We start from the raw sequence: 23442 nt of genomic DNA on the forward strand, positions 1-23442 counted from the left end.
ACACCCTGGGTCTGAGGACACCTTCAGAACCTCTGGCCTGTGGAATGTGTGTGAGAGCCATATCCTCATTACCTTAAGAGTTATTTTAGGCTACTGAATCTGAAGAACCATGTCATGTTTCTAGTGCATCAGACCATGTTTTCTCCAAATTTCAGCACTAGTAACCAGGAAAAGGAAGCCATTTGGGTATCTATGAGATCAGACTTGACGTTGACGGGAACAAGACCAAGGAAACCTAAAAGGTGTTCCTTGGGTCTTAAAAACTAATAGAGATGAATCAGAAATCCCAGAGGGCTCTGTCCCCCCAGTGCTGTGGTTGTGGTTCTGGTGTTGGATGGTGCCTGGGGAGGCTGGTAGGCACTGAGGGGGCTTCTAGAGCCATGATGTCCTGGTGGCTTTTACAACTATTGGTGCACTTACACATTCTCCTTTATCCACTGGGCATATGTCCCAAGAACCCCCCCAACTCCCCGTGGATGCCTGCAACTGTGGATAGTACCAAACCCTATATACACTCGATTTTTTCAATCTGATCACCAAGATGGCTAATGAGGGACTAACAGGCAGGTAGTGTAGACCTTGTGCAGATACTGGACAAAGGGAGGATTCACGTCTGGCCTGGGATGGAGTGGAACGGTGCAAGATTTCAAAATGTTACTCACAGCAGCATGCAGTTTAACACTTCGGATGAGGGGGACTACTGTACAAACATTGAAGATGCACCTGGACATTACTTGTGGGCTTTCTGGGTCTACTTCCCAGATGCAGCCATTACTGAACTGGCATCTTATACGTTAGGCATGCTCTCCCCAGTGAGCATTCTGTGCTGGCCACACAGTCCCGCCTTGACCTTCTCATTGACAATGTGCACTATTATGACTTGAGTGCAAATTGTTTATTATTTATTTATTTTTGGTTTCCCTTTCTCTGTCAACTGATCATAAATGCAAATTGTTTAGCATCACTGAAGTTTTCTGCTCTTTATGCCAATATAAATTGAGTTTTAATTTATCCTTATTTTTCACAAATGTTTTTCTATTAACATAGAAGGCATGCATAATTGTTTATCTTCATCATATCATCATCATCATCATCATCTTTCCATAGTTGTCATTATCTATATCTGGCATTCTTAAATAGAACATGATTGTTTTTATTTTACTCTATTATTTTATCTTGGTTTTAAAACAAACATTATTTTGGAATAATTTTAGATTTATAGAAAAGTTGCGTAGATTAGTACAGATGGAATTTCACCATGGTATATTTTTAAATTTATAATTGGCTTTTGAATTATCATCTAAGATTGATTTTTGATTCTTCATCTGTCTTTTTTTTTTTTTTTTTGAGACGGAGTTTCACTCTGTGGCCCAGGCTGGAATGCAGTGGCGCAATCTCAGCTCACTGCAGGCTCCGCCTCCCGGGTTCCACGCCATTCTCCTGCCTCAGCCTCCCGAGTAGCTGGGACTACAGGTGCCCGCCACCACGCCCGGCTAATTTTTTGTATTTTTTTTTTTTTAGCAGAGATAGGGTTTCACTGTGTTAGCCAGGATGGTCTCGATCTCCTGACCTCGTGATCCACCTGCCTCAGCCCCCCAAAGTGCTGGGATTATAGGCATGAGCCACCGCGCCCAGCCTCTTCATCTAACTTTCTAATGAATTACTACTTGTTTCCAAATAAGTTTATTTCTAAAAGACATTTTAATTACATTGATTTATTAGAAGCATTTGTAGTCCTTCATGGTTTCAGAAAATCAATTGTTCAGACCTTTTTGAACATATCTGATTGTGATATTCATACTGTGTAACTCTGAATTTAAATCAAGTTCAGTGGAAATTAAGATATGATGTATTATTTTTTAGTGTATGTTTCGTATCTGAATTTTTGATGCAGTTAAAAAAGCCTTAAGAAAACGACAAAAAAGCTAGAGTGCAGACAACCTAAAATCTCTATTTTAAAACATCATTTTCCTGAGGCCATGCAGACTCATATCTAAGTTTTTTTCATTTAAATAGACTTAATTCTAACAAATACTTACTTTCATAATGAAAAACTTTTTAAAGGTGGGACAGACATACTAGTTACGAAATGAAAGTTTTCAATCACAGATCAGGAAGTATAATGAGATTACATCAAATGTGAATTTGTGTGCCTAAAGAATTCTCTTCACTTAAGTCTTATTACTTGCCTGTCGAAGAGGCAAGGGCAGAAAACATCAGTACCTTGCTGAAACCCCGGCCGTGTAGAACAGGCCTGGCCCTCTGCCAGGGTAATATGGGAGACAGACGTCCTCGGTGAGCTTGGTTGTAAAGGCATCTGCTGCAGCTCAGGAAGCAATGAAGAGCCGAGACCCAAGGCCTCATCCACTTCCAGGAGGGCTCCCTTTATGGGCTCTTGGTGACTGTAACACTGTTTAGCACAGGAACTAGCACAGAAATATTACAGATGATTTGGTACCATGTCAGGTAACACACAGATGAAGAGCATTCCAGAAGATTAGGACATCAGCAGTTTTCACTGCAGATTGATAAACCTACGGATATTGGCCATTTTGCTTAGTTAATTATACTAATTGGACTTTCAGAGGAGAACTTCCTGGGAGAACTTTATTTTCCTTGGAAAGAAACATAACAAACTGCTGAGAAAGTTATACTGAAAATGGACACACACAAATGAGACAATTTGGAGGTTTTTCTGTAAGTTTGTATACTGAGCAAACCTATGAGGACCCCTCACATCATGAGTTCCTTCTGCGAACTCTGAGATTCAGGGAATATGCTATTTTATTCACAGATAGGCTCTCTGAAATGTTTGCCTGCCAGCCTGAATCCACATTAAAGGATGTCCTTAAAATGTTGATTAATAAAATTGGAGCTGCTCCAGTCTTTGTGTTCAGCTTTCTGTGAAGGAATAGAAGTTTCCTTCTGAGGTCTTATACATAACCAAGTACATCTGCTGTCTAAAGGATGAGTTCTGTCAAGAAGTTGAGTTAAAAGGAGAAACCTTTTGAATAATTCCAATTTGCAGTTGGTTAAGGGTAATTATTGGCTTTAAAAAAAAAGCACTTAAAACGTTGAAAACCTGAATGAACTTAATTGATAACTGAAAGAGCACATGACATTATATTAACACATACTGACAAAATATGAATTCAAAGCAAAAATTCAACTTCGGAAAAAAGGAGGTCACAAATGTTTCATTAGTGATGTTTAGTCAGTGTTATAATTTGAATTCTAAAACATAATTATAGATTAGTACAGCAATATCTGTATGAATGAGGGAAAGCTTTGTTATTCTGAAAACTTTATATGAAAAAGTGTTGATTGGATTCAAAATCTAGTCCCATTAGCCAAAAAATTGTCAACATTACATTTGTCAGTGAAAAAGGGGTTGATATGTAGAATGAGCACATGCTTGAAGTAGAATTGCGAGCATTGGAACTGTTCAAATCCTCTATAATGACTTTTCACCAAGTAGAGAAGAAAATGCCATTTGCTTTCCCCTTCTTGTTCGGTTTCTCACTGATGGTGACAATCTGTTTTGAAGAGATCATCGTTTTGAAGACCTAATTGGGAATTGCATGTAGCTGCTTCACTGTTAGTATTAGTATGAAAACTAATATTAAAAAGTCCTGAGCGTGCCAAGATTTTGGTAACATCTTATCCTTTTTGTCACTTGACCCTATCTTGCCTGTGATAAAGTGATGTACCATGGATATCTGTTAGAATGATCTGCTTTCCAAACCTGTGTAGTACAATTGGAAATACACAAGATCTTTGCACAGCATGGTCTGCTTTGCCAAGGGTATCTGCAGATTAGATGGTAGGTACTGATAAATATATACTGTTGTGTGCCACATAGGGACGTTCTGGGCAAGGATAGACAGCATGTATGATGGTGGTCCCATAGGATTACGAGACTGAAAAATGCCTATCTTAGCCATTGTAAACACCATAGCAAAACACATTACTCATGTTTTTGTGATGATGCTGGTGTAAACAACTCTATTGCCGTTGTATAAAAGTCTAGCATATAAAATTACATGTAACACCTAATACTGCGTAATGATAATGAATGTTATTGGTTTATGTAATTACTATACTATTTATCATTATTTTAGCATGCGTTCCTTCTACTTATTAAAAAAAATAAACTGTAAAACAGCCTCAGGCAGGTCCTTCAAGCGCTATTCCAGAAGGCACAGGAGAGGACAGCTTTGTGTGTGTTATTGCCCATGAAGATCTTCAGTTGGGACAAGATGTGGATGTGGAAGACACTGATATTGACGATCCTGACCCTGTGTAGGCCTAGGCTAATGTGCGTGTTTGTCTTGTGTTTTTTTTTTTTTTAATACTTTTAAGTTTTAGGGTACATGTGCACAATGTGCAGGTTAGTTACATATGTATACATGTGCCATGCTGGCGTGCTGCACCCATTAACTCGTCATTTAGCATTAAGTATATCTCCTAATGCTATCCCTCCCCCCTCCCCCCACCCCACAACAGTCCCCAGAGTGTGATGTTCCCCTTCCTGTGTCCATGTGTTCTCATTGTTCAATTCCCATCTATGAGTGAGAACATGTGGTGTTTGGTTTTTTGTCCTTGCGATAGTTTACTGAGAATGATGATTTCCAATTTCATCCATGTCCCTACAAAGGACATGAACTCATCATTTTTTATGGCTGCATAGTATTCCATGGTGTATATGTGTCACATTTTCTTAATCCAGGCTATCCTTGTTGGACATTTGGGTTGGTTCCAAGTCTTTGCTATTGTGAATAGTGCCGCAATAAACATACGTGTGCATGTGTCTTTATAGCAGCATGATTTATAGTCCTTTGGGTATATACCCAGTAATGGGATGGCTGGGTCAAATGGTATTTCTAGTTCTAGATCCCTGAGGAATCGCCACACTGACTTCCACAAGGGTTGAACTAGTTTACAGTCCCACCAACAGTGTAAAAGTGTTCCTTTTTCTCCACATCCTCTCCAGCATCTGTTGTTTCCTGACTTTTTAATGATTGCCATTCTAATTAGTGTGAGATGGTATCTCATTGTGGTTTTGATTTGCATTTCTCTGATGGCCAGTGATGATGAGCATTTTTTCATGTGTCTTTTGGCTGCATAAATGTCTTCTTTTGAGAAGTGTCTGTTCATATCCTTTGCCCACTTTTTGATGGGGTTGTTTTGTTTTTTTTCTTGTGATAGTTCACTGTAGATTCTGGATATTAGCCCTTTGTCAGATGAGTAGGTTGCGAAAATTTTCTCCCATTTTGAAGATTGCCTGTTCACTCTGATGGTAGTTTCTTTTGCTGTGCAGAAGCTCTTTAGTTTAATTAGATCCCATTTGTCAATTTTGGCTTTTGTTGCCATTGCTTTTGGTGTTTTAGACATGAAGTCCTTGCCCATGCCTATGTCCTGAATGGTAATGCCTAGGTTTTCTTCTAGGGTTTTTACGGTTTTAGGTCTAACGTTTAAGTCTTTAATCCATCTTGAATTAATTTTTGTATAAGGTGTAAGGAAGGGATCCAGTTTCAGCTTTCTACACATGGCTAGCCAGTTTTCCCAACACCATTTATTAAGTAGGGAATCCTTTCCCCATTGCTTGTTTTTCTCAGGTTTGTCAAAGATCACATAGTTGTAGATATGCGGCGTTATTTCTGAGGGCTCTGTTCTGTTCCATTGATCTATATCTCTGTTTTGGTACCAGTACCATGCTGTTTTGGTTACTGTAGCCTTGTAGTATAGTTTGAAGTCAGGTAGCGTGATGCCTCTGGCTTTGTTCTTTTGGCTTAGGTGTCTTGGTTTTTAACAGAAAAGTTAAAAAGATTTTTTTGATAGAGAAATGTTTATAGAATAAGAATATAAAGAAAATATTTTTCACAGCTGTACAATGTGTTTGTGTTTTAAGGCAAGTGTTATTACAAAAGAGTCAAAAAGTTTATAAAGTAAAAAGTTACAGTAAGCTGAGGTTAATTTATTATTGAAGATCAAGAATATTTTAAAAATGAACTCAGTACAGTTAAGTGTTTATAAAGTCTATGCCAGTGTGCAGTAATGTCCTAGGCCTTCATATTCACTCACTACTCACTGATTTGCCCAGAACAGCTTCCACAGCCCTGCAACCTCCATTCATAGTAAGTGGTCTATACAGGTATACCATTTTTTTTCTTTTATACCATATTTTTATAGCACCTTTTCTACATTTAGATAGTTTAGATACACAGCTACCATTGTGTTCCAGCTGCCTACAGTATTCAGGACAGTAACATGCTGTACAGGTTTGTAGCCTAGGAACAACGGACTTTATAGGCGAGGTGTGTAGTAGGCTACACCATCTAGGTTCGTGTAAGTCCACTGTATGATGTTTGCACAATGACAAAATCACCTAATGATGCATTTCTCAGAATGTATTCCTCTCATTAAGTGACACATGACTCTATAAAATAATAGATTTCACAGAATATTTGCTGTGGAGAAAAACCTTACAAGCATTATGGAATGGGAGGTGTTTAAAATTAACATCAGTAGGACCAAAGATAGAGAGCATGTGACTACTGGTTGTCTAAGAGAGAAGTTTGGCACTCAAGTTATACCCACTATCTTGATTCTTCACTTTTTGGTTAGGCTTTTCTTATGGCTATGGTAAGAAACAATACTGAAGATAACTCTGTACGCTCCTGCTTTTAAGAACGTGCCAATATGTCAAGGTATCTGCTGGAACCCAAGAAACTGAGGGATGCTTACACTGCTCTAAGGACCAAAATAATAATGGGAATGGCACAAATGGCATAGAGGAAGAAGGCTCACCAGGTGAAATGGAAGCAGATTGGCTAAATGATGAATCCAGCCAGGATTAAGAGCCTCCCTCAGAGAAAAAACAGTCATTCTAAAGATTTAGCTGGAGGAAACAATGACTTTGAAAAGGGATGATGTGTTGATGAAATTTGCAAAGGTCAGCATCTCACAGGGCACAAAAAATGGTAGTTTAGATTCCAGTTTAACACGCAGTCCTGATATCAGCTCCAGTTTAACAGTTAAGCAGTCCTGATACCAGCTACATCAGAAATGATACCAGACATGTTTGATTCGATGATGGGCAGCTTGGGCTAGATGAAAGATCTATTCTGGCCTTAGATTGGGATCCTGAGTTAAAATGCCACAGAAGATTTTGAAAAATATGGAAACATAGAATATAAACTTCCTTGAAAAAAAAAAACTTTTGCGAAATTATAAGACTGCCTCAGACCCTTTTCAACAAAAGAAAACTAAGTGATAAAGATTCCTGGTATCCAAATCGTCAAGAAGCCACCACTAAGAAATTGGATGTATGATCCCTGCCTCCAGTAGCTGTTGCATCTCAAGTGATTTTTCTTACAGTAGATCCTTGAGAAACAAGTTAGATAACTTAGTTGATTTTCCTATCAATGACTTGGCTGTATTGGAATTTCTGATTAATCCAAGTGCAGGGCCTCGCTGCTATAATTTGATTGCTGTTTCCAACCACTATGGAGGGATGAGAGGAAGGCCCTATACTGCTTTTGCAAAATAAGCATGGTGGAGATGGGATTATTTTGATGATTACTGTAATGTCTCAACTGCATCTGAAGGCCAGATTGTGTTCAAAGCCATATGTGAATTCTACTACAGAGAAGACACTTATGGTGGAACTGGCTTGTCGCCTCCACAGGCATCCCATTTAGAAAGTGAGGAAGATGGCAGTGGCAATGACAATGATATAGAAAATAGAAACCATGTACAGTGTGTAATGAAGGTCCCTAAGGCTATAAAGGAGAGACCTTCCTGCTGGTGGTATCTGTTGGAGCAATGAAGTTACCTACTACCTTTAAACAGAAGTCTGAGATGAGGGTTTCAGATGACCAAATGTAAACCCTTTATCTTATTTTAACTTGGGTAGTACTTGAAGTGAGACACAATGAACACTTTAATAGAAATTGTCTGTCAATCCATTTAGACGCTTGAATTACAGGCTACATATAGATAGGAATGAAAAATAAGATCATGTTTAAACAGCCCAAATATCTCATGTAAAAAGATTGAAAGGATTTTTAAAGACTGTATGCATTCTTAGTAGTTACTATTTCCCATAATGCATAATATCCTATCCTTCTGATCATCAATAGATCGTGGAATGAGTATTTTCAGTGAGTTCCATGTCCAGGTGACGTTCTCTTCATATGCTGTGACGGCAGAGGTTGGGAGGCTCTGCTCTGAGAGTTGTTTGGCCCCTCAGCTCCTTGTCACTGTTAATACTTTACCTGCCTCCTTTCTGGACACTTGCCCACCCCCTGGATTAATTGCTGCCTTTCTATGGCTCCCATCACATTTTGTTGGTGACTTGTATACACATTTCTACTTTGTGGTACACCAAGTTCTTTGGCATCCCAGCACTATTCTGGGAAATCCGTTTCCATCCTGACTGCCCCAGGTACCATTCACGGTTTGCAGTTTTCCTCCTGTTCAGTTTGAGTGGATTCTTACATGTGCCAATGCACAAAATTCGTTTTGGGCAAAGTTGGAAAAAGTAAGGGTAGCTTTCCAAAGCTTTGCTGCCATCTTGTGGAAGCTTGTTGAATCACAGCTGAATTTTGCCTTTGATTTATTTTCAGTGAAATGGTTTACGAATAAGTTCCAAACTTTTTAAAATATGGGGAACCTTCCCTGTCATCCCCGATAATTGTTATTTTATAGCAGCTTTATTGAGATATATTTCACGCACCATGCAAGTCACCCGTTTAAAGCGTACAATTCAATGGGGTTTTTTTTTGTATATTCAGAGTTGTGCAGCGATCACCACAATCAATTTTAGACCATTTCATCACCCTGAAAATAAATGTCATATCTTTAGCTCTCACTCCCAGTGTATCCATTTTCCCCAGCCGTAGGCAGCTTTCTGTTTCTGTAGATTTGCCTGTCCTGGACATTTGATATAAATGGAGTTGCTGTATCATGTTCGACTTCTCTCACCTAGCATGATGTTTTCAAGACACATCCATGCTGTAGCATGCGCCAGTGCTTCATTCCTTTTAATGGCCAAATATTCCATTGCATGGGTATGCCATGATTTGTTTATTCAGCAATTTATTCAACATTTGGGTGTTTTTTTGGCTACTATGAACAATACTACTGTGAACAATCTGTGTACAAGTTTGCATGTGAACACTTTCAGTTCTCTTGGGTGTATATGTAGAAGTGAGATTTCTGAGTCAAATGGTAACTTTAACTTTTTAAAAAACTGCCAGACTGTTTACTAAAGTGGCTGAGCCAGTTTATATTCCCATCGTCAATATATGAGGGTTCTGACAGTTTTATTTTTAACATCCTTAAGAACACTCCTAATACTAAGATGCTGCTTTGAATTCACTAAGGCTTTTCTTCAACTTTTAAAAGAAATTGTGTAAGTACAGCAGTATGTGCTCATTGTAGAGAAATACTATCCTGAAAAGTTTAAAATCATTACCAATTATTCCACCACCCAGAGATTTAGTGTATTTATTTCTAGAGTACTTTATGTGTGCATGGATATATTTTAGTTTTACAAAATGGGATTTCACTACATACATTTTTTCCAAATCAGTATTAGCAGTGTCCTTCTATGAATGTGTATGTTGTTAATTACAACAGTCTCCGCATACCTCTGGGAAAAGGCACACTTGGTGTGGGGGACATTTTATTTTCTCTGGGTATCCAGATAGTGCTTGGTGTGCATTTGGGTTCGTGGACCCTGCAAAAACTACAGTCCACAGGCTGGGAGCTGCTGGCTTAGCCTTTAGTTGCCTAGAAAGCTACATTACTGTCAGTTTTGGTAAGGCAGAAAATTTGTTTAATTTAAACCTCTCATCTTTTTTAAAGCACTCACTGAAAATGACCGAGACAGCCAGTCGCCGTTGAAGAATCCTCTGTTGTCAACATCGAGACCCCTGGTTTTCGGGAAACCCAATGGCACGTACCTCTTTTCATTGTTGCTTTCCCCTGGGCATACCACTGCAGTGGCGGGAGGCACCCGGGTTGCCCTCATCCCTCTTCTTGTAGCAGCCTTGTCTTTTCCCTTCGTCCAATGAATTATCACCGAACTCATTGCCTTTAGAGGACAGAAGTGCTCCTAGTGGGGGTGTTGCTGGGTGGCTGCCCCTTGCCCCCACCACCAAGTTCCTTCCTCCTGTTTGCTGTTTCTCAGGTCCTCCTAGAGCAGAAGTCCCCCAGTTACCACCCACTGGCTCTCCAGGGGAATCTCTTGCTTTCCAGTTTTGTATGGAATTTGCTTAGTGGAATTCCTCACCCCCTTGCTCCTCTCTCCTACATAGTTTCCTTTTTGCTGTCACTGAATTTATTTAAATTAAACCACATATTGTTTTCCTTTGTTTCAAGGTGATGCAGTTGATTATCAGAAACAGCTGAAGCAGATGATTAAGGATTTAGCCAAAGAAAAAGATAAAACTGAGAAAGAATTGCCCAAAATGAGCCAGGTATGGACTTTCTTCAGTGCAGAGAATTAACTTTTTTTTTTTGAGATGGAGTCTCGCTCTGTCGCCCAGGCTGCAGTACAGTGGCGTGATCTCAGCCCACTGCAACCTCCACCTCCCAGGTTCAAGCAGTTCTCCTGCCTCAGCCTCCTGAGTAGCTGGGACTACCGGCGTGTGCCACCACGTCTGGCTAATTTTTGTATTTTTAGTAGAGGTGGGGTTTCACCATGTTGGTCAGGCTGGTCTTGAACTTCTCACCTTGTGATCCGCCTGCCTCAGCCTCCTAAAGTGCTGGGATTACAGGTGTGAGCCACCGCGCCCAACCGAGAATTAACTGTTTTTTCAGATGATTAATCTGAGAATCAAGCTTGGGCCCCTTACCTGCAGAGTCCAGGTAGTGGAACATCATAGTGATTAAAACAGGAGGCTGCCACACACTTCACATCTTTGAGGAGTTTTTGTATAAAATTCATTTATCCAGGTTGTGATACAGATTTATTCCTCTGGGAGGTAGAAGTATTTGGGGCCACTGTGGATACAGCATTCTTCCCTTCAAATACTGTGTTTGCTCCATTTCCTGGGAAATCACTGGCTGCATGATACACAGTACTGATAGAGGAGTCTCTAAAACTTCTGAGCATCTTCCAGAAAAGGGTTGTGCCATATTCAGGTTCCATATGGTTTGTTTCATTTTGAAAATGGTTCCTCCCAATGTTTAGGAAATGTAGGCTTAAAGTTAAAAATGCTCCTTTTTGGCCAGGCGCGGTGGCTCACGTCTGTAATCCCAGCACTTTGGGAGGCCGAGGCGGGCGGATTACGAAGTCAGGAGATTGAGACCATCCTGGCTAACATGGTGAAACCCCGTCTCTACTAAAAATACAAAAAAAAAAAAAATTAGCTGGACGTGGTGGCGGGCGCCTGTAGTCCCAGCTACTCGGGAGGCTGAGGCAGGAGAATGGCGTGAACCCGGGAGGCGGAGCTTGCAGTGAGCCGAGATCGCGCCACTGCACTCCAGCCTGGGCGACAGAGCGAGACTCCATCTCAAAAAAAAAAAAAAAAAAAAAGCTCCTTTTTTATAGGACTTAAGTCATTTTGGTGCTGTGGACTACGACCCTTCAAGAGTAGAATTTAGCATGCAGTTTCTCAGTCTTTTTTTTCTTTTGACCACAAAACATCTTGTGGGATTAGTGTTTCATAGCATGTTTGAGAAATGCTGCTTGTCTGCTGTGCTGGGAATTGCTCTCAGATGCTCATTCTACTCTCTGGATATATGATCAAAATGAGTTAAACTTCATCACTCAGAGCTATCAGTATTAACATTCTGATACACATAACCTTTTTTTTTCTATAGGTGATGTTTCAAACAAAACGGGCCATGTTCATATTCAGGTTTCCTTTCAGAATAACCATGGATCTTTTCCCCCAAATAAATATTTGTTATATTAGTACCCAAGCATTTTTCATTTTTGTTTTTTGTTTTTTTTTTTGAGACAGAGTCTCACTCTGTCGCCCAGGCTAGAGTGCAGTGGCACGATCTCGGCTCACTGCAAGCTCCGCCTCCCAAGTTCATGCCATTCTCCTGCCTCAGCTTCCCGAGTAGCTGGGACTACAGGCGCCCACCACCAAGCCCGGCTAATTTTTTTGTATTTTTAATAGAGACGGGGTCTCACCATGTTAGCCAGGTGTTAGCCAGGATGGTCTCGATCTCCTGACCTCGTGATCCGCCCGCCTCGGCCTCCCAAAGTGCTGGGATTACAGGCATGAGCCACCGCACCCGGCCATACCCAACCGTTTTTCTATTCTTGGAGTAATTGTGTAGCTAGATTCCACCTAAAGCACCTGTCCTCACATTACGTATTCTCAATTTCAGCAGCAGTGTCTCAGATTACACTGAGAAAACAACAGGCATCACTCTTCCATTTCATTTTACATTTAGGTCCTGCATGGCCTTCCCACCACAGGAACATGCCCTAACTTTATAGCGTTTCAGCTGTTTCCAGCATTTTCCTATTATAAACTCTAGCTTAAAGATCCCTACAGATAAATCTGTACATTGCTGTGGTTTCATTTTTTTTTTTTTAAAGACAAAGTTTCACTCTTGTTGCCCAGGATGGAGCGCAATGGTGTGATCTTGACTACCACAACCTTTGCCTCCTGGGTTTAAGCGATTCTCCTGCCTCAGCCTCCCAAGTAGCTGGGATTGCAGGCATGGGCCACCACGCCTGGCTAATTTTGTATTTTTAGTAGAGATGGGGTTTCTCCATGTTGATTGGGCTGGTCTGACTCCCAGCCTCAGGTGATCCGCCTGCCTCGGCCTCCCACAGTGCTGGGATTACAGGCGGGAGCCACTGTGCCCAGCCTGCTGTGGTTTCTTGAATTGCTTTGTTAAAGGGTGTGCACATCCTCTAGGAAGGTCTACCCATTTCCAAGTCTGTGCTGAAATTCCCAGGAATCACCACTGTTAATAGTTTAGAGTGGAAAGGCAGAGACTACCTTTTCTTATATTCTGTGTCTTCAAAAATACTGTGTCGTTTTCTCAAAGCTCACAGGTATGTTTAAAAAAAAAAATGACACTTCCACCCTGGTTCTGCTGCTACCTAAGACTTATTTCAATTTCAGAGAGAATTTATCCAGTTCTGTAAAACTCTGTACAGTATGTTCCATGAAGATCCAGAAGAAAATGATTTGTATCAAGCCATCGCCACAGTCACCACACTGCTGCTGCAGATCGGGGAGGTGGGGCAGCGAAGCAGCAGCTCTGGAAGCTGCTCCCAGGAGTGTGGGGAGGAGCTGCGGGCTTCAGCTCCTTCTCCTGAGGACTCGGTTTTTGCAGACACTGGGAAGACGCCCCAGGACTCCCAGGCATTTCCAGAGGCGGCAGAAGGGGACTGGACTGTCTCCCTTGAACATATTTTAGCTTCACTTCTGACTGAACAGTCATTAGTCAACTTTTTTGAAAAGCCACTGGACATGAAATCCAAACTTGAAAATGCCAAGATCAATCAGTACAATCTCAAAACTTTTGAAATGAGCCACCAATCACAATCTGAACTTAAGCTGAGTAACTTGTAGCAAGATAGCAGCTGCTATGCACACTGGAGTCCACCATACCAAAGCACGAACCAGACTGTTTCTTGGGATCAGCCCTAAACCGAGATTTCAGTCTACCTTACCAATGGGGCATCTGGCTAAACAACCTGACAAACTGTGGCCAGGGGAACCGACACAACCCTCAAGCATTTCTATGTATTGAGAATTGTCTGTCAGTGCCCTAAGGTATCCATTGGTTCCCTTGATGCCGACTTACAATTTTTACCGGATTCGCTGAAATGGGCACTTCTGCTGTGATGCTAGTGTTGATTTTGCTCTCAGATGAACACACTGTGCCATACTAACCAAGAAGCAAGAAAAGCCCCATGCTTTCATTTTTCACTTGGAGTGACAATGGGAGAGGTCAGGAATCAAGTTCACTTTCAAGATCTAAGGGAGTCCACTATCTGTGCAATTGTATTTGGCTTTTTTTTGCACTGTTTCAATGCTGGTAATTGAAACCATTTTAATATATTTGGTTGTATTCACTTTATATGTCCTTCCAAAAATGTTGTGTACAAACCATGCTTTCAATGTTGGCTTCCAAGTTTTTTAATAAGAAACTTTTTGTATTTACTTGGTCCTTTTCTTTTACCTTGTAGTTAAGTGTCTTAAGCTGTAGACTGTGGCAGTGAATGGGTAAGCTGGAGATGCTGCTGCCCATCCATGGTTTCTGGGTGGTGCAACACTACTAGGTACTTCTCAGCCCTGCCTTGGGTGTGCCCTATGGCTTCAGAGACCTCTTTATGGCAGCATTTAACATACAGCTTGTAAATGCTGGTGAAACATAATCTCAGCAACACTGCTTTAGGACTGAACTATTAATACAAATTTTTGTTATTGATACCTTAAGGAACTTTTTACTTCTGAACCTTGACTCCAGGTACCACGGGGCCATTACAAAAGGCTTAAAATATGAATCTGATTATCTCACCAAAAATCAATTATTTTAGAAGACAACAACTATACTCAATATGGATGTAGGCAGAAGCTTAAAAGACCTACTGCCACATTAATTTCATTACCTTTAAGATGCTACAGATAGATAGATAGCTAGTATATCATTTTAAAGTTGTTTCCTAAAATGTTAAGATGTCAATGGCAACTGGATTCTACATCCTGGTTTCTGGAAAAATGCTTATCTTAGAATTAGCAAAACATACAAGTAGAATAATTAACAATATGCCTTCAGTATCCCAACTACCCAGAACAGTGGTTCTAAAACTAGGTTGCAGTTTGAAATCACTTTAAAAACCTGCCTAGACCCTGTCCACAAATTCAACCCCAGGGGATGGGGAGAAGGCAGCACAGGCCATCAATTTGGGAAAAGCTCTTCAAATGATCCCATAATTAGGATAGGGATATACAAGTACATTATGTTGCAACTAAAAAGAACAAAAACAAGGCAATTTTATAACTTTATTTGATCTGACGATCAGCAATTAGTTCTCATCCACATTGACTGTCTGTAGATCTGTAAAGGAAATAACAGTCAATTTCCATACCCACATCACATTTCATATTTCAACTCTAAAAACCTTTTGTAGACGGGTCTGGGCATTCTATTTTCCACAACCTTTTTACATCCCAGATATGGATCAGTTTTGCATTCTTTAGCATCTTCCCACACCAACAATTAAAAAAGGGTACAATGACGTGTGTCACCCCTAGCTTAACAGATGAATTCACATTTTAAGAGGTAAGGACATTTTTCTAATGAATTTAAATGGCTTTATGGGATGGAGAACTTACTTTTGAAAGTGGTAACAGGTACATAGGTAACCAAAGTATATAGCTTATTTGGTGAATCTTCATCCTCATTACGTTTTCTGGACAGCCGCACACGGATTCGGTATGGCACATTCCTAATAAAAACATAATTGTGTTGCTAAAGTCAATGCCTCCTTTCAACCAAGCAGCCACTAGCTGTATTCACATATCTCATATGCCTGCTTCTAATGCTGTCCTTTGCTCTACTCTGACCAACCTAGAACTTACAGTTCCCTGGAAAATGAAACATAACCCCCAGGTGAACATTAAATGCTGTTACCACAGGAGGGATGCTTGTTTGAAGACATGTTAAGGTAGCCACCATTGATACCCAACCGGTTAATCCTAAGCAGATATCTGGGTCCAAATGGTCCAAATGTGTTAGTCTTTTGTCTATCACCAGAAACTTGTTACGTGATTTTTCTGTTACATTAAAATATGAAGAAACGGCATGGTGGCTCGCCCCTGTAACCCCAGCACTTTGGGAGGCTGAGGTGGGTGCATCATCTGAGGTCAGGAGTTCGAGATCACCCTGGCCAACATGGTAAAACCCCTCTCTACTAAAAATGCAAAAACTAAGAGCCAGGCGTGGTGGCGGCTGCCTGTAATCCCAGCTACTTGGGAGGCTGAGGCAGGAAAATAGCTTGAACCCAGGAGGTGGAGGTTGCAGTGAGCTGAGACTACGCCATTGCGCTCCAGCCTGGGCAACATTAACTCCATCTCAAAACGGACAAAAAACAGTGTTAAAAACTCTGCCACAGGCGCATACTCTTTTCTCTGTCTTCCACATGCAATCCCCTTGTCCTGTCTTACCCTCTCCGTAGCATCACAGCTGATTCTCTTTCCTCTATCGATGCTGGGTATTGTTCTAGGCCCCGGATTCCTGTAAACTCAGGACTTCTCTTGGCTCCTGTAATCCCATTCCTCTTATCCCAAGGCAGGCATCGGAGGACACTTCTCCTGCTGCACCCTTAAATGTCCACCCACAGAAGAGCTAGGTCTCAGGTCCCTGTCTTGTTCATCTCACTTAATCCTAAGGTTTAAATACGACACAGATGCCGACAGTCCTCCCCCAACCCGTTTCCAGAATCAACTAGTCCACACTGCCATCATTCCTCTAGCTGCCCCTCACTCCACTTCTGTTCTGGCACCTCATGACGTCCTTTACAGCACAAGCCTCCCCTGCTTTCTGGTTCCACTTTACAGCAGGGTCCCCCAACATCAGAACTAACATCTGAGCTAGGCAATTTTTTGTTGAGGGAGCAGCCCCATGAGTTGTAGGATGTTTAGTAGTCCCTGGCCCACAGTATCCCTCAGTAGTGACAAAAAACACTGCCCCCCACCCCTGCCACAACCCCGGGAAGGACAGGTAAAACTGCCGCAGGCCAAGAACCACTTCTCTCATGGTGGACTTGCCATGATGTCTAGAGCGACCCTACAGGGTCGGCCCTCACCCCTCCCTCCCTCCTCCACTGGGCTCGCAGTGATTTATTCCACTTTACCTGCGTTCACCACCCCGCTCCCAGATCCTGCCAAGCTTCCTCTCTCTGCAGTGCTCTTTCCCACCCTACACTGCTGGCTCCTTCCCTTGGGTCTCAGTTCAGAAGCCACTAAATTAAGGGGCTTCCCTGCAGATACTACGCACCCTAAGTCACGGTCACAGTATTTTTTTTTTATACTTCCACATGCATTAACCAAATTACTGAACTGATACGGGCTCTTGCAGGGTTAAGTGAAGCTGGTATCATTGCAAAAGTTCACCTTCGAATACAGATAACTTTAGCACCTTATTCCTTTGGCCCAGACAGCTTTGTTGAGCCTGGTGTCAATGCGCACATCTGGAGTTCCCATCTCCTTCATGGCAAATTTCCGAATCTCTTTGAGTGCCCGAGGTGCACGCTTCTTGAAGCCCCTACGATTCAAACATAAGTGAACAAATTAAAGGAGCACAAAACTAAATTAGGTACATGTGAGAAATCCTCAATGTCGTTGATAGGCTCCTGGAAACTGACTTTAAGCAACGTCTTATGTAACAAAACCAAGTTTTTACAGCATGCAGTAGGCCAGTGTGCTTAAAGCTCAGTGAAGACTTACTGTAGATGGTATGTCCTCCTAAAACCAGCCTAAACCAAACCTTAAACTAGGCAGTAACAATCCTTTTTTCCCACCAGTGTGCAATGCCCAGCAATTAGCATAATACTTAGGACAAGAAAATGCATAATCCACTTTCTGAAGTCCTCAATCAAAATACTAAATTTGATTAAATGTCATGTCTTAAGACAGGACATGTTTTTGGAACAGATCATTCAATGCTATTGACTTCATCTATGCTTAAAGAGCAGGGGCCTGAAATGTGCAGACATGTTGCTTCTTGAGTATGATGAATGGCAGTAGTTAACGCTATGAACCCATCAAGCAAGCTCACTTCACTTAAATACTTAAAACATCCAGAAGTAAACGGTACTAGAAATAACAGCAGCTGGCAATCCCTTGTTCTTCACACAGCTTATGTAAGCAACCTATTGAGTACATCAGATGGTATCTAGTACTACAGAGAAAGACAAACCAGGGAAAATAAAGCATTAGGGAAGGGGACTGCAAGTTTCTATAAGACGGCCAAGGTGGGCCAGGTGTGGTGGCGGGGTCCTGTAATCCCAGCTACTCGGGAGGCTAAGGCACGGAGGCGGAGGTTGCAGTGAGCCGAGATCGCGCCACTGCATTCCAGGCTGGAGACAGAGCAAGACTCCGTCTCAAACAAAACAGAACAAAACAGATGGCCAGGGTGATATTGGACTCAAAGTCTGAAGGCAACGAAGCATTTATTTGTGGAAAAAACATTCAGGCATAGGGAAAAAAAGAGTAAAAATTCAACAAAGTAGCTACTTTGAAACAGAAGCATGCCCGGTATGATTAAGCGGGTCAGCCAATGTGGGATCATGGCAAGAACTCTTGATTTCTAACCTAAGATAGAAGGCCGATGGAGGATCTGAGAATAGACCACGCATGTTTGGGTAGGGAAGGGAACAGGGGTAGGGAGCTGCTGCTGTCCGCATTCGGGTAAGAAAGAATAATGGGGGCGGTCAGAAAGACCAATGCAGCTGGTCAGACTGTGAATGTATTCGGAGGGTAGAGCCCACAGGATTTGTTAAATTGCCAATGAATGAAACAGGGAAGGCCACAAAAGGAAAAGATTGGGGTGGAGGTGATTCGGCACATCTCTCAGTGACAACCAGACGCGTGAGTTCGAGACCCAGGGCAGCTACAGGGATACTCACACTCCATGGATGCGCTTGTGAATGTTGATGGTGTATTCTCGGGTTACCACTTCGTTGATGGCAGAACGGCCCTTTTTCTTCTCGCCACCCTTCTTTGCGGGAGCCATCTAAATGCAGGCGACAAGGAGGCTCAGAGCAGAGTTTAACAAGCTCAAGCCAAGTCCTCCCTCCCAGCCTCACGCTGTCACTCTAGGGGCGCTTCCAGGTGCTGAGAGTCTGGCCAGGCTAAGTCGGTCACCCAGTGGCCCACGCACCCGCGCCCCTGCGCCCCTCAGATGCCTCCGACCCGGAAATCCCTGCCGCTCCGGCTCCCCTAAGCCTGGTCACTTTCCTCCTCAGGCCCTGGGAGCCTTTAAAAGCAGGGTGTATTCCCATCTCCCCACAACCGGAGCCCCGGGCTGGCTCGGGAGAGATTTTGCGGTCCCAGTTAGCACAATCCCAAAGGAGGATGGCGCTGGATTCCAGGAGCCCAGACTCCGCCACCCATACTCACTCTGCAGCGTCCAAGTTGGAAAGGAAGAGCGCGAAGGATTGTGGGAGAAGGAAAGCCGCAGTTGCAAGTACAACTTCCGGGTCGCCAGGCAAGGGGGTGTGGCTAGGGAAGGGGAGAGGCGAGCTATGATGTAAGCGGCGCGCGCCGAAGTGGGGCCAGCTAGCAGGCGTCGTGGCGGGGCCGCGCTTTTGGGCCGCGAGCTTGAGGTCCCGCTTCTCGACGGATTCCTTCTGGCTCCGGGAAGGAACTTGCGTCCCTTCTCTAAGTCTTCGGATAAAACCAAGACCTAGGCCTACAGATGTATGGGAGCAGGGCCAGGGAGAGAGACTTCGTTTTTCCCATTCATTCATGCATCCGACCAACACTGACTGAGCCTGCGTCGGGCGCGGTGCCTGGCTGGCGGCCCCAGGGTCACTAAGACGCAACCCGGCGCTGGAGGTGCTTGCGTCGAGCAGGGCCGGCACAGGATTGCCAGTCGTGGCTGTCCTGTGCGGTGGAGCCACAGGGCTGTCGCGTCGTCCCTGTGCGTGGGTGGCCCAGTGTGTTGGATATGACCCGAGAGATGACAGATGTGAGATGACACGACAGGGAGATCTGAGGAGGTCCCCAGAGAACTGGGAACTGCGTGTCACCAGTCTAGAGATTCGGAGACAGTTGAATCTATGGACCCATGTCTTCCTTTTTCTTGTCAAACTCCCTTCTTTCACAGGAGCACACCATTTTTAGTGGTTTCTTAAGATGAGTACACTAGCTAAAAAGTTTATGAGCCCTCAAATACCTGAGTATTTATTCAACCCTCAAATTTAAATTCTGGCTTGTATGGAATTCTAGATTGAAAATAATTTCTCCCCAGCATTTTGAAGGCAGGCTTCATTGTCTTCCGTTTTTCAGTGTGGTGAGAAGTGATGGGTCATTTTTTCCTCTCTGTAAGATTTTAGGATCTTCTCTTTAAAGTTCAGAAATTTCATGACGATGGTACCTTGAATTTAAGGAAATTTCCCAGAACGAAGGAGCTTGATGTTCCAAGTTGAAAGGGCCCACTTAATGCCTGGCACTTTGGTGAATGGGAAAATGCCCGGACCAAGTCACCCCTAACCTACTAACAGGGTTTTCAGCAATGGACATGTTTCAAGACCTCACAGACAAGACTGGAGGCAGGCAATTTCAGGGCTGGAACAGGGACTCTGATCTCATGAGGAATCTTTGCATCCTGTATCAGGGTAGATGTTGCACTTCTAGGTATCCCAGCAGTCCTCAAAGGCAAGAGATGGTGGTGGACAAGCAAGCCTCCCCCCATGTCTCTTATCAGACTCCAAAGGCCTTTCCAGAAACCTCCAGTAGATTTCTGCCTGTCATTGGTTAGGACTAGGGACTCCAGTTAGGCTGGGAGAGCACATGCCTGCCAAAAGCAAATGGGATTGTCATGATTACCTTGGCCTAATGATGGGTTGTGTATTTTGTGGCCTGGGCTAAACACATTGCTTTTGTTGTTGTTGTTGTTGTTTGAGACGGAGTCTGGCTCTGTCGCCCAGGCTGGAGTGCAGTGGCGCGATCTCGGCTCACTGCAAGCTCCGCCTGCCGAGTTCACGCCATTCTTCTGCCTCAGCCTCCTGAGTAACTGGGACTTCAGGCGCCCGCCACTACACCCGGCTAATTTTTTGTATTTTTAGTAGAGACAGGGTTTCACCGCGTTAGCCAGGATAGTCTTGATCTCCTGACCTCGTGATCCGCCCGCCTCGGCCTCCCAAAGTGCTAGGATTACAAGATAGACACATTGCTTTTAATGCACAGAAGTGGGGTTCTGTTAACAAAGAAGAAGAGGGGCTGGCACAATTTGTTTCAACCAAATGATGCTTGCTCTCATCTCCTTTCTGCCTCCTCTGCCTCATGCTCAGGCACCCTAAAGCCTGCCTCAGGCCTTTCATACCCCATGGCCCTTTCCTGACTCCCTGCAATCACACTCTGAAGATGTGATCTTGCCCCTTCTATCTGGCTCCCAGCACCTAGAGAGGGATTAAGGGACAGCTTTCTAGGGTACCATCCATTAGAGGTAGTAAAAGTGTTACTGTAATAAATCAGAAAGAAGTCTGGTGCCAGCTGACTCAAGTTTCCGTATAACTGACGAAATGTGAGTAGATCCTACCACTTGTTGAAATAAATAGATCCTTCCAGTGGGAATCTACAAAACATCCCCCTAAGATGTCAACTCTCCTGCCTTACATAAAGGTTGAACAGACATATAATAAAGACTGTTAGGTTTGAGGACTGAAAATCATTTGCCTGCCTGGGGCTCTGCAGACTCTTCCAGCTTCTGTTTCCCTCCCAAGCCCCAGGGACCAGGCCAGTGACTACTGGGCCTGGAAGAGACCAGAACCATATAATAGGAACTTTGTAACTCTCCGGTGTTTGTTAGCTGGGCTAATCACTCACGTCTTTTTACTTTTACTGATGAGCAGAGAATCCTTAAAATGAAACAAGATCTGAATGTTTCCCTGTCGGGGCAGCAAGAAAGTAGACAGGTTGCATTCCCGTCCACCAGCTTTAGGGGCGACAAACCTAAGGGGCTAAAGGAGTCCTCCTTGGCAGTTTCATCCTGGACTGAGCTCCAGGAAGGTCCAATGGGACTTCCCAAGAAGCGCCACCGAAAGATTTTTACAAGGAAAGAGGCGTGGTGCTGAAGAGGTGCTAAAGAGGTAGTGTGGGGAGACCAGGCCTGGGAGGTCAGCATGGAGGCTGTTTCTGTGACCCAGCCTAAATGGGGCCCAAATGAGGCAGCAACTAATGTGACAGAAAGGAGAGGAATGGCACAAGAAGTATTTGAAATTAAAATCAACAGTTCATAACTGACTTCATATGGAATGTCAGTTTAGGAGAAAGTGCTGAACAAAATCACATTAGAAAAGTAGACTACGGTATAATATATATTACATTGCAGAAATCAATGTGATTTCATGACTGAAAATGTTTTCAGCTCCATCACAACAGGATGACCCAGTAACAGCAACAGAGGCAGCGCTTGACCCAATACCAGCTCTTAGTCTTACTCTAGGTGTCCAGATTTTAATCTCTTTTTTTTAATTAAAAGGAATCAGGACTCCTTGGAGGGTAGTCGCCTGCATGCTTTGAGAGAGGAAAAATAAAATAAATAAATAAATCAGTATGGGCCTCGATTGTGTTGTTCCCAGAAGGAAATCTGGAATCTGATTTCTGATGGGCAATGCTAAAAAGAGAAAAGAGCCAAACACAGGAGCTGGCTCTCACTGGCCGGGTTGTACCAATTTGAGCATGAAATAAATAACAATGGTCAATTAGAAAAGTTGAGTCCATAAAAGGCCATGAGTTCCTAACTTCATGCTTAAAATAAAACACGAAATATAAAAAAGATAATTGTAATTTAAAAAAGGAATCAATATCATAGATGTGCCTAAGTGTGGTTAGGCAAAAATCCTACGAGAGTTGTTTTGTGTTTCCAGTGAGCTTTTTTTGCCAGAAAAATAAAGCTGTTTGTATGCATAGTGTGAAATTAATGCATGTCTGCCCAAAAAGCTGCTAACAGGTATCTCTAGAGGATCCAAATTAGTTATTTATCTGGGACATTAATGGCAGACTTGGAGACCTTCAGGCTGTGCCTACACTAAGTAAAGAGAGAAACCAAAGCAGTCTTGTACCAAAACAAATTTTACCAGATAATTTAGACAAGAGTGTAAAATGTCATGGCTTAGAACAGTTGGCTAGTTCCCCATGTCGCATGCACAAACAACATTTTAAAATTAATGTAATGAATTTTAGTTGAATTAGAGACAGTAAACTGAGTTAGTTGAAAAGATCATAAACTTAGTGTACTTGAGTTCGCGTTTCAGTCATTTCACGAGCCAAGACTTTATAGTTTTACAAATAGAAAGGTCATGGTTTTTCTGGAAATAGGACAGGGTTGCAAAATAGCCTTTTAATGAGCAAACTTTAATGAATCAAAAGTTTAGGGATTAAACTTCCCATGATGCATGTGGGTTTAAAGAAATATTACACGAGTTTTCCGAGTTTATCCAAATTCTGAACAAGTGTAAGATTTAAGCAAAGCTAAATCAAATTAGTAGCAAGGCACACTCTGCCCTTTTTTAATGACTTCCAGCTAGAAAATCCTAGGACAATAAATATGCTGTCCATTAAAAATCTTGTTCTGCTTAAAAAAATGCTGACAGCAAATTAAATTACAAATTCTATTACAAGCAAATCAGATCTAGAAACCTTTGAATTTATAAAACATTTAAAAATAGTTAATCCAGTTTCACAAAGCATTTTTAAGAAGGGGGTTCATTTCTGGTTCCTTTAA

General features: G+C 42.5%; 2 protein-coding genes across 5 annotated transcripts in view; one reads left to right on the top strand and one right to left on the bottom strand.

Moving 5' to 3' along the window:
* Positions 1 to 14150, top strand: part of TBC1D8 (TBC1 domain family member 8) — a 144784-nt gene extending 130634 nt beyond the window's left edge. For all 3 annotated transcript variants that reach the window (XM_063594757.1, XM_034952037.3, XM_034952038.3), the window contains exons 18-20: positions 9874 to 9963; positions 10390 to 10487; positions 13104 to 14150. In XM_063594757.1, coding sequence (XP_063450827.1) covers positions 9874 to 9963; positions 10390 to 10487; positions 13104 to 13556 — 641 coding nt within the window. In that variant the 3' untranslated portion in view covers positions 13557 to 14150. The remainder of the gene's footprint in view (positions 1 to 9873; positions 9964 to 10389; positions 10488 to 13103) is intronic.
* On the bottom strand, positions 1679 to 21485 carry RPL31 (ribosomal protein L31). 2 transcript variants are annotated; one of them, XM_003815773.6, is made up of 5 exons: positions 19113 to 21485; positions 18620 to 18726; positions 17131 to 17256; positions 15327 to 15439; positions 1679 to 2426 (listed from the first exon to the last, which is right to left on the bottom strand). In XM_003815773.6, exons 2-5 carry the CDS (start codon positions 18724 to 18726, stop codon positions 2386 to 2388), a joined length of 387 nt encoding a protein of 128 aa, XP_003815821.1. In that variant the 5' UTR covers positions 19113 to 21485; the 3' UTR covers positions 1679 to 2385. The 2 variants fall into 2 exon arrangements, with proteins under 2 accessions (XP_003815821.1, XP_003815820.1); XM_003815772.5 differs by lacking the exon at positions 1679 to 2426 and adding an exon at positions 14980 to 15048.
* Positions 21486 to 23442: the final 1957 nt, after the last annotated feature.

This window comes from Pan paniscus, chromosome 12, assembly GCF_029289425.2.
Source record: "Pan paniscus chromosome 12, NHGRI_mPanPan1-v2.0_pri, whole genome shotgun sequence".
In the NCBI taxonomy this organism is placed as follows: Eukaryota; Metazoa; Chordata; class Mammalia; order Primates; family Hominidae; genus Pan; species Pan paniscus.

What these genes read in the sequence shown, in the direction of transcription:
- RPL31 (XM_003815773.6), bottom strand. Translation starts at nt 18,726, where the DNA reads ATGGCTCCCGCAAAGAAGGGTGGCGAGAAGAAAAAGGGCCGTTCTGCC. An exon ending in CACAAGCGCATCCATGGAGT is followed by an intron (nt 17,257 to 18,619) that starts GTGAGTATCCCT and finishes TTTGAATCGTAG; the next exon opens with GGGCTTCAAGAAGCGTGCAC. An exon ending in ACCTGTTACCACTTTCAAAA is followed by an intron (nt 2,427 to 15,326) that starts GTAAGTTCTCCA and finishes TTTCTGTGCTAG; the next exon opens with TTCCTGTGCTAAACAGTGTT.